The following is an 11,639-nucleotide window of genomic DNA, read 5'->3' on the forward strand; positions in this document are numbered from 1 at the left end:
CATTGATGGGGTTGACCACGCCTGTCCCGCGTCCCTCATTTTATTCAGCTCCTCCTCCTCCTCCTCCTCCCTCCCTCCCCTCGCCTTCTCTACTGTCCCTTTCCCTTCATTTTCTGTTTCCGCCTCCTCCTCCTCCGCCACTATTCCTTTTCCCTCATTTTCTGTTTCCTTCTCCTCCTCCTCCTCCACTATCCCTTTTCTTCAGTTTCTGTTTCCTCCTCCTCCTCCTCCTCCTCCTCCTCCTCCTCCTCTACTATCCATTTTCCTTCATTTTCTGTTTCCTCCTCCTCCTCCTCCTCCGCTCTCCCATCGCCTTCTCTGCTAGCCCTTTTCCTTCATTTTCTATTTATTGTTTTGTATTTTGTTCTTATGTAATCTAATATATCAGCTAATACGTCGGTTTGTAGCCGAGATCAATTTTTTTATGACTAATTCAGAATATTGGCAATATTTGATCAAAAATTTCATTTGGAAAATCGTGTTTAGTTTCATAATGTTTTGAAGTTGAAACCTTAACTTAGCTTTTGTGCCATTACCTGTTGATTCTGCAGGTAACTAAATGTGAAATGAAGTTATTTTAATGCATATATGGCATGTATGTCTTGCAATGCCAAACCCATGTTTTATAATGGTAAAATCTTTTACCATCCAATTCATATTGGTGAAAGCTTTTATCATCCAATTCTTAATCATCACCAACATGTGATACCCAAGAATCGGCAATGAATATGTAGTCTAATATAAAAAACATAACCTAAACCTAAACTAGAAAGTGCTTTACCAAACACTTGAAACCAAACACTTAAGAAAGTTGTACAAAGCCTAACCAAGAAGATGCTTTACCAATGCTTTACCAAACACTTGAGAAAGCTGTACAAAGCCTAACCTAGAATATGCTTTACCAAACACTTGAGAAAGTTGCACAAAACCTAACCAAGAAGACGCTTTACCAAACACTTAAAACCAAGCAATTGAGAAAGATGTACAAAACTTAACTAAGAAGACGCTTTACCAAACACTTAAAACTAAACACTTGAGAAAGTTGTACAAAACCTAACCAAGAAGATGCTTTACCAAACACTTGAGAAAGTTGTACAAAGCCTAACCAAGAAGACGCTTAACCAAACACTTGAAACCAAACACTTGAGAAAGTTGTGCAAAGCCTAACCAAGAAGACGCTTTACCAAACATTAAAAACAAAGACTGTTGAGAGAATGTAGGATTTCATCCCATATCTATATGGCGCACTTGGGAACTTCTAGATGTATAACTTTCAGTGTATTTACCAGTAAGAATGAATCATTAGAGAGCCATATGGAGATGAGAAGGAGCCAGAATGTTGTTGAGTCATGGATTGAGCATAGATGATGGTGTATTGTGACTCAGGAGAGGTCTACGCGCCGGGAGTGACTCAGCGGAATTTCCTCACATGGTAACAATTCATGAGTCATGTTTCATGTGCTAAAGATAAGTGTCACTTATATTAGGAAGGTGATTCACAGCCTTAAGACACTTGTTCACAAACCACAAGAGGATTTTAGATTAATTTATCAAACCATTTTATTACGAAAATGAATTGAATAACTAGCCTTTATATGCAGGAGATTCAGGGCAAGGCCTTTATCGAGTATGTAGCAAAAATATACAATAAAAAGCAAGGTCTGACGATAATTTATATCGAGGTTTTTTTACCAGCCTCCTCTCTCTCTCTCTCTCTCTCTCGTTTAGCACCTCCTCCACACAACCACGCAAAACGCCAGTCCGTTTGTTATTGAAAGAACATGGAACGCGACCGTTCCCATCAAATAATGGAATCCCCCAATAACATAATCATTACTCGAGCGTCTTCACAAAAACGCCCAAAGTCAAAAGGGGGAAAAAAATAAAAACTATTATCATAAATTGTGTCGCGAGCTTCATCAGCCGCTACGTGCCTAGGACCTTTTGTCAAAGGCTGCGGCTAATGCAAGCTCATTTCAGAACACAAAACGCTCGGTATTATTGAGAGAATGACGCTAATCCCTCATCCCTTCAGCCGGAGATGAGTCGGGTCCATCATCCCTTCAAAGCTCGAGAAGGCCGAGGGAGGCATATGTATCTGGCGGCCGATGCTTGTTGGTCTGTTTATAGTTTCCTTCTCCTCCCTGGCGGCGTATCTTCGCCCATGCGCACGTTTGTGTGTGTGTGTGTGTGTGTGTGTGTGTGTGTGTGTGTGTGTGTGTAGGTACACACACTCTCTCTCTCTCTCTCTCTCTCTCTCTCTCTCTCGCAACTTCTCCACTTTACAAAAGCGTTTGAATCGTAAGTTGTTCCGTCAAACTCGGACGCTTTAGAAGAAATGGACTCCTCCAATAGTTCTGCATGTTTTGATGGCGTAGATCATCTGGCTCATCGGCCAGGCCTCCTCTTCCGAGACGAATCCGTATCTCGTCGGCAACTTTTCCCTTTTTCCCCCAAATGAGCGCCATCAAGATACCTCGAGAGCGCCTATCAATGAACTCAAAAATTTGTTTGTTCCTCCTTGAAGTATTACGGGAAGGAGAAACTTGGAATGGAATGAGGAAGATCGAGTGCGGTGTGATTTCTTTTTTCGGTTTTATTTTGAAAGTCGTAAATCAATGGAGATTTTCTCTGTAATCATTTATGTTGTCGACACTTACTGAACTTATCACTAATTTTCCTAGAAGATAAATACATATTTTTTATTACCCAAACATACTTACTGAATGTTTTATGTTCTTATGTAATTTGAAAAAATATCAATAATTCATCTATCATTAATAATTCATTAACTCGACAAGTGATTTATGTTGCAGTGGCTTAATAAAACCAGTGTACCGATTTCTTATCACTTTTCCCCTCTCTATATCACTGCATTTCGGCAGTATTTTTTGGGGATAAGAAAGGTTTCTTTAGAATGTATCAGGATTCCTATACGAGCAACTGAATTGCATATTATATTCTGAAAATATTTGAGTGATACACTAAGGAATATTATTATTTATGTTACTTTTAAGTTTTTATTTTAATTTTCTTATTTTTGTTTGGCGTCAAGCCATATTTTATTACAAGGTAATAATTAATTTGCCATGCTTCTCAGCTCTGAATATTTAATAACTGATTTTTGGATTTTTTTGTTGTACTGACAATCATCATATACTAACACGAATTCAAAAAAGAGGTTGACAAAATAAACTCTTATTTTTGTTGATTGCTTTCATCTTCCCGTGCATTGTTTTGTTTGCATTTTGTGATGACAAAAAAGTTTTTATTTGGTAGTCCAAACCACTTAGTTGCATGCTGGCAGAATATTAATTTCAATTCATGACCTGCTTCCTTCCAGCGCACTGTGATAACTGTATGAATATATTGTTGCACACCTTTGTGTTTTGTTTTATGTTGCTTTACTCATGTCGTTTTGTGTTTTTTTCTTTTTTCTAGCTGGTAAGAATAACTTTTGATGAAGTTATTTGTGCTGTGTCCATGAATGCGAGGTCAGCCGGAAGCGGTATGTACTATGTCGTGAATAAGGTGTCACGTTGAGATGAAGGACTTTCGTTTTTTTTTTTTTTTTTTTGGTGAAGGGAAAAAATGAATGTGAATGACGCAGTCTCGACGAAGACTTAGGTGATGAATCGAAGTGTAGCTTTGTGTGTGCGTAACGTGTAGTTTGTGTTTGTGTGTGTGTATGTAAATGTATGTGTGTATATGTATGTATATGTATAGTATATGTCTGTATGTATGTATGTATATATAATATATATATATATATTATATATATATATATATATATATATATATATATATATATATATATATATATATATATATATATATATAAAATACACATATGTTCACAAAATAGCCACACAACTTCACTGTATGTATATTCATATTCTTACCGAAGCCTAATACGAGTAATATGTATATGTAAATATACATGTGTGCACATACAAGATCTTTTGGATCCCCAGAATAATGAATAATAAACCGGTTCTAAATCCATCTTCCTCTCGGCTTTACAGTGCTAAATATTTTTTTTTTTAAATCATGAACAAAATCCCTAATCATTTAACAATAGAGAAACTTTATATTCAGATTCTGACGCTTGTAAATGACTTAGGTTGAAACGCTAAAATTAACTTGCCATCATGATGATTAAGAAAATACCTAATGCGGAAAAATACAATTCCAAAATTTATAGTTTTTATGGTGAAAACTTCAGCGGAATACGAGTTTTCTCAAGAAAACGTTCGTTTTCTGCCGGAAAAGTTTTTTTTGTTTTTTCTTGTCAATACTAAGAGATAGTAGTTATTATAAGAGTAATGAAATACATGATGAAGCAACGACATTCACCTTATGTTTGGTGTAATTAAAAAAAATTTGTTGGGGGGGGGAATTATAAACGCCCGTAGATTCACTTTTTTTTTTTACATTAAGTCACGTGACAACGTTAACCATACTTCTCACATTTTATGGTATGATTTGAAAAAGCTTAAAAATAAATTCAATAATTGTAGAATTAATGAGACTTAAGATTTTGAATGACTAAAGGAGAACGCATACATCTGATTAGAACCCAGTACTGAATAATGATAATGAATTTAAAATAAAAAAAAAATAATCTGCAGTGCATTAATTGTAGAATTAATGAGACTTATTTAGATTTTGAAAAATTAAAAGAAGACCCAGACATCTTAACGGGACCCAGAACTTAAAAAAAAAAGTTAGTTGCAAAAAAATTACAAACTGAATTTGAAAAACATCTGGCTCTATTTCTACTACTGACCACAGTAGTCTTCTCAGCGATGATATGAAACACAACTGGACAGAGTTTTTTGTTTACAATTTTTTTGGGAAGGACAACGAATAAACTTTTTTTTTTTTTCAACCTCTGTGGTCAATGGGTCTTGCCCTTTTTTTTATGGGGCCATAAAGTGTAACCTCGAGTTACAGCTGTACTCATATATTCGGCTCTATTTGTTTCTCGCTTTCTGAATTTTGACGTATGAGTTTTTTTTTTTATTACGGCTCGATTCTGTTTTAATTTTTATTTAATATTTATTTTTTATCTTTTTAGTTATTTTCCATACTGACCTACTGTCTGCATCCACACAGTTTTACACTTCTGTTCTGTTTAATTTTTATAATTTTTATTTTTATCTTTAATTTTTAGTTATTTTCCATACTGACCTTCCCTCTACATTTTGTTATCTAAATATATTACAATAATACAATTAAAAGTTGTATGACTTTCATCGTAAACGTATGATTAATTTAGGTAATTGTTCATTTTTACACGAGTGAAATTCACATGGGAATACACACATGCATGTCATATATATATATATATATATATATATATATATATATATATATATATATATATATATATATATATATATATATATATATATATATATATCATTCGTATATGGAAGGATTATATCTTGATTAAAATAAAAAAATTAAATTATTGCTGTTATTTGAGTTGATTGCTAAATCTGTCATCAGACGCTTGAAAAACAGTTATTTTGTCTTGCTACGCATGGCTACCAATTTACATTTGCCACGTGATTCAAACAATGCACTCTTAAGATTTCCACTAAATTACAAAAACATATCAAAGTCAAATGGAGTTTTTTTTTTTCCTCATGACTGCCGATCGAAAGAAAAAAGAATGCGTATCGTGACGTCATTGATTAACCGTGGCGAGATTCGCATCAAATGTAGCTGATCGTTCACACGGTAGCATTACGTATACGGGACTGAAAATTAACTATTTGTAACTTGTCCAGGGAAAACTTGACATGCGATTTGAGTAATCACATGTTAACTCTATATCATGTAGATATTTATTATTATTATTATTATATTATTATTATTATTATTATTATTATATTATTATTCAGATTAACCCTACTCATATGAAACAAGCCCACAGGGGCCATCGACTTGAAATTCAAGCTTCCAAAGAATATTACGGTGTTCATTTGAAAGAAGTAACAGAAGGTATAGGACATACAGAAAGAGGAGATTAGTTATTAGAAAGAATATATATATATATATATATATATATATATATATATATATATATATATATATATATATATATATGTATATATATATATATATATATATATATATATACATATATATTTATATATATATATATATATATATAGTTATATATATATATATATATATATATATATATATATATATATATATATATATATATATATATATATATATATATATATATATATATATATATATATAAAGACGGACAGTTCAAGCTGGTGCAAGCGACGTCTCCGTAACGTCAAGGAGACGGTTCCCATTGTAATTTACCGAAATCAAGGAGTGCATAGGGCACCGGGGGCGGGGTGGGGGTGGGGGAGGAGTTGTTGAGGTCCCAGGAAAACTGTGTGAGTTTTTCATTATGCCATTCGTCTCCTTCAGCGTTGGGGCCAAGGGATTATTAGCAGGCTTCTCAGGGGAAACGGTCTTCGGAAATGTCTAAGATCAGTCACTGTCAGAAACAGGGAAGGGGGAGGGGGAGAGGCCTCCTCCTCTTCCTTCTCCTCCTCCTCCTCCTCCTTCTCGGCTTTGCTTGCCCTCTGAAAAATGACAAGTTGTAAATAAAATTAAGCCCCCTTATCCTCCGTTCAATTTATGCATTCCTCTAACCTTTCTTACGCTTAGGTAATAACATGTGTATGTATGTATATATGTATGTACATACATATACATACATACATATTATATATGTTTGCATATACATACATACATGGCCTACACGCACGCACACACACACACACACACACACACACACACACACACACACACACACACACACACATATATATATATATATATATATATATATATATATATATATATATATATATATATATATGTATACACAAACTCTATGTATGCTTGTATTTGCGGACGAAAAATTTCATCTCTTTATTTAACATACAGTACAACAAATCCTGTCATTTTGCAATCTACGTCTATTGTTGAACGCTATTATATACTTTAAGTTGTAATCTGCGAATTAATATGATCTAAGTTATATTTCTGTCGACAGTTTTACACGTATCTTTTTTGATTTCGAAAGATGAGGTTAAATATGGTCATGCGAGATAGGCATACTTTGTAACTTTGGAACTTAAGTTATATATTCTTGTTTTCTTTTGTAGAAAAAAACGTGTAGTATCTGAATTGCATTTTGGAAATATATTACTGCCGGTTAGTAGACTTGAAAAATGTAATGATTAGTAGTGTGGCATATTAGTGGCCTTGATATATTTACTTGCCTTCAAACTCTCTCTCTCTATATATATATATATATATATATATATATATATATATATATATATATATATATATATATATATATATATATATATATATTTACACACAGAATTAGAATTGGCAAACAAACAAACCATTCTAATTCAACACTTCTCGCAATTATTTTTGTGTGGCTGGACATGGAGAGGGCAAAGGAGGAGGAGGAGGAGGAGGAGGAGGCAAATCCATTTGTCGACGTGCATGCAACGAACAGAATGAATAACTGTGACGCCAACTGTGTTCGAAGGCAACCAATATCACTTCCAACCAAGATTTCCCCCCAATGTCAACGGTTTCGAGTGCTGCCGAAGGGGGAAAGGACGGGGAAGGGGTAACGGAGGGGGGAGGGGGAGAAGAGTCGGTTGTGCAGGGAGGGGAGATGATGAGGGAGGGAGGGGGGCTTCCCCAAGAGAAGTGACTCGTTAGGTAGAAAGGGGTGCAGTGTTCCAAAGACACGTACAAGAACGTAGAGGCTGGGGAGGGGAGAGGATGGAGGGGGAGGGGGTGGTTGAGAAAGCTTTGGCCGTAGAATACATCACAACCACTTTGAAAATATGTTCATACAGATTTTATACTTTCAAAATCTCCTAAGTACAGCAAAGATACGCCTTCTACGAAAAATGGAAACCCCCAGCGAGAACGAACATTAGCGCAGCCGAAAATTCCAATATCGATTCACCGCTTGGAACCAAATCGATCACGTCCCACTCCGAGAGACCTAGAACCGAATCATTATGAAAATAAGGGGGTTCCTATACGAGAGAAAGAGAGACGCGGAGTCTTTTCGTCTGCCCCATCAATCACTAAACAACGCTTGTGTGTGTGTGTGTGTGTGTTTTTTTTTTTTTACCCCGAAGAAAGAGAACGCTGTTTTTCTATAAAAAAAAACACGTCATCACCACTATCTCATCCTACTTACGGATATGCAAAGTTTGTATATCACGAGGTCCTTGGGTATCGGGGAACCAGCAGCAACGACAATGACTTTCGAAAAAATGCAACGGATCTGGAAGTTCATATATTGGGAGGGCGGGCGGGCCCGCGGAACGGATTCTTCTCTTCCCGGCGATGAGGCCAAGCTGCACGGCGCTTTTCGCAAAGTTTCATAGGTTGTCGATTTGTTACGCCGGATTGGGGTGGCTTTGCGTATCGCTCAACGACAACAGAAAAACTCTCTCTTTTCAATAGATGCTATAGGGAATGATTGATTAATTTCAATATAAAATGTATTATTCAATGCAGTTTTTCTGTATCAGATGCTCTCTCTCTCTCTCTCTCTCTCTCTCTCTCCTCCTCTGCAGATGCTATAAAATGAATGATTAATTTCAATATGAAATCTGTTATTTAATGCAGTTTCCTTTGTATCAGATGCCTTCTCTCTCTCTCTCTCTCTCTCTCTCTCTTTTCTGTAGATGCTATAGAAATGATTGATTAATTTCAATATGAAATGTATTATTCAATGCAGTTTCTTTTGTATCAGTTGCTTGGAGAAGCTGAACAAAAATGACGAAATCTGTCGCATCCATGATAAAATATATATATTGAAAATGAAATATTCCATCATTCAATCTTACCTAAGTTTCTGTCAAGATGCGATAAACAATACATACAGCTCTTTATACCACACATGGGAAGGCAAACATACACTCTCATATACACAAAACACAAACACAAACCAACAAAAACGAAGAAACCTGTCATAACCTTGATAAAATATGTAATGAAAGTGAAACCTTCAATCATTCAATCTTAAATAAGTTTCTATCAGAGACAATTGGAATAAACACTACATAAAACTCTCTATACCACGCATGGGAAGGCAAACACCTCACACACAAACACACACACACAAACGCTGGCGCTCTTTCTCTCATGTTTTCGTTCAGAAATGGCCCCCCTATCAATTAAATGGCCTCTCTGAGAACACCAAACATTGAAAGTGGGAAACATAGAGTTTTTAGTCCCTCTAAGAAAATGGTTGAATGAACGTGACAGGGTTGAAGGAGTAACTGCAGTGTATGAATCTCTTGAAGACATTCGATTATTTCTTAAGGTTTAACAGGCGTCGTGTATTAAACGTGTTATAATACTTAATTAATACAAAGTATTGGCCATGGCAATGCCGTAGCACAATTGCATAAGAAGCTTGGGTAGATAATTCAATGCCATGAAATAGCCAGATGCACGGCAATATTGCCCTGCAAAATCACTTGCAACGTTAACTACCGTTTTGGTAGGGTCACCTTGTGAATGGGTTACCTGTGCAATGCTTTGAAATATTACGTACAGCCGAGGAATTAGACATCCATTTTGTCCGCTGACCAACTTCTTGACTAGCGCCATTTTAGTTCGGCGGTGACGTCACGGAAGGTCGTGACGGTGACAAAAGAGCGTCGGCAACGCGTACTCAATCACCGTCAAGAAGAATTCTGGGACAACCCCGGGAGGAGGAGGAGGAGGAGGAGTGGCAAGGGGAGAAGAGGAGGAGGAGAGAGGGGGGAAAAAGTTGCGTTCATATTTATTTTTACGTTTTGGGTAGCTTCTCGGTGACGTGTCACTCATCATTCGTGTTCTTGTTAACGATAATTATACTTTTCGTGAGTCAGATGCATTGCAGAGTCATTGTTTTTCTTCTCGAGGATCTAACAGACTTCCTTTTGGCATTTAAAGTCATACTTTCGCCCGAATCTGACAACTCGTACCCCCTCCTCTCTCTCTCTCTCTCTCTCTCTCTCTCTCTCCACCCCCCTTCTCTGTATCACCCCTCTCACCCCGTCCTCGGTAAAAGCGGCCGATTCCGTTTTTCCGGTGGAACTTTGGCTTCGAGAACTGACCGGAAGTACTCGTCCGAAGACTGTCGCCAGATCTATTCTGTCAGAATCGATTCTGAATGCACTGATAAATCTTCTTGCATAAGCAGAATTAGATTAACATGAACCCAAAGCCAGGGTCAATCCCACATATGACAAACCACAAGAATCGGACAAGTCGACTAATGCCCATCAGAACTCGCTTGGTGGAAAGGCCTCTCCGAGGCCAGCAAAGAAACGTAAATATTAATAAAGACAAAAAATTAGACGAATGAAGGAAAAGTCTACTATCTCGGTACTCGATAAACATTGAACACCTCGGGAAAAGATGATTCATCAATTATGAAAAGTGATTTCTAATTCCCGTAACCACCGCAATTTCAATCGGTTTGGGAGCACCCTGCATACTATCAGAAGGATGGATTAATATGTTTTTCGTTCAAGCCAACATAATCAATACACGAAGAGTCGATACAGTTACACTGTATTATAACACAAAGTCGATTCAATAACATTGAAGGTAATAAAGGAACTAGAAATAGTACTTGATTTACAATACTAATCGCCCAGCTACAATAGATTTTAAAGTACTGTATATTGGGTTTAATTACAGTTCCGTTAATGAAATCAATATACTAAATGTCGATACAGTTACACTGTATTTCACACTAAGAGTCAATACAATAACAATGAAGGTAATACGGAAAGTATACATAATACTGATATCAAACTGATCTACCTGCTGCATATTTTAAAATCCTTCGGTATATTAGCTTTAATTACAGTTTCGTTGCTATATCATAACCAATATATTTTATAAAAGATGAGACTATTACACTGAATGTTAATTCTGTAAACACATTAAGCTTTAATTTTGAAATACAAGATCAGTGTAATTCAACAAATTACAGTTTGTTAATGCTTTCTAGGTCAACAACAGCACTTTCATATCGAAAACCAATATTTACAATAAATAATTCTCATCATTACGCAAGCCATCTCTGACTTATCCTTAGTCCCACTAACATTCCCCAACCCCCCGTTTTTTTAGTTTCTTATGAGGGATAATCAATCATATGTCAACCATATATCATTGTCAGTGCGATTTAGTACTCCAAGGGGGGAAAGGGGGGCAATATGGAGACCTCATTTGCCACAGCTAATGTACAAGGATTCTTGCGACTGGGGGAATTTTCGCATGTAGGTTATTAATAATAACAACATCAACAACAACAATAAATATAATAATAATAATAATAATAATAATAATAGTAAATTAATTAATTCGTCAAATAATTTCTCAATGCTATTTAGTAGCGAATTCGAAAGCCACAAACTAACAGTTGAAATTTCCATTATCATACAAAAATTTCAGGCCGTTTCCTGCGACTTATAATATAATGGTCAGATTTGCTGTCTTGTAATTAAGATTCAGTCGAAAGAAAATTTAAATTTAAAGTTGGT

At 35.9% G+C, this 11,639-nt stretch overlaps 1 protein-coding gene across 1 annotated transcript in view; it reads left to right on the forward strand.

The window, feature by feature from the left end:
* The first annotated feature begins 3,301 nt into the window (after window positions 1-3,301).
* Window positions 3,302-11,639, forward strand: part of LOC136847849 (homeobox protein Hox-A7-like) — a 52,395-nt gene continuing 44,057 nt past the window's right edge. Inside the window, exon 1 of the mRNA XM_067119830.1 lies at window positions 3,302-3,508. Within this exon, the coding sequence (XP_066975931.1) occupies window positions 3,484-3,508 (25 nt within the window). The 5' untranslated portion in view covers window positions 3,302-3,483. The remainder of the gene's footprint in view (window positions 3,509-11,639) is intronic.

The sequence above is a fragment of the Macrobrachium rosenbergii genome, chromosome 17 (genome assembly GCF_040412425.1).
Source record: "Macrobrachium rosenbergii isolate ZJJX-2024 chromosome 17, ASM4041242v1, whole genome shotgun sequence".
NCBI classification, from domain to species: Eukaryota; Metazoa; Arthropoda; class Malacostraca; order Decapoda; family Palaemonidae; genus Macrobrachium; species Macrobrachium rosenbergii.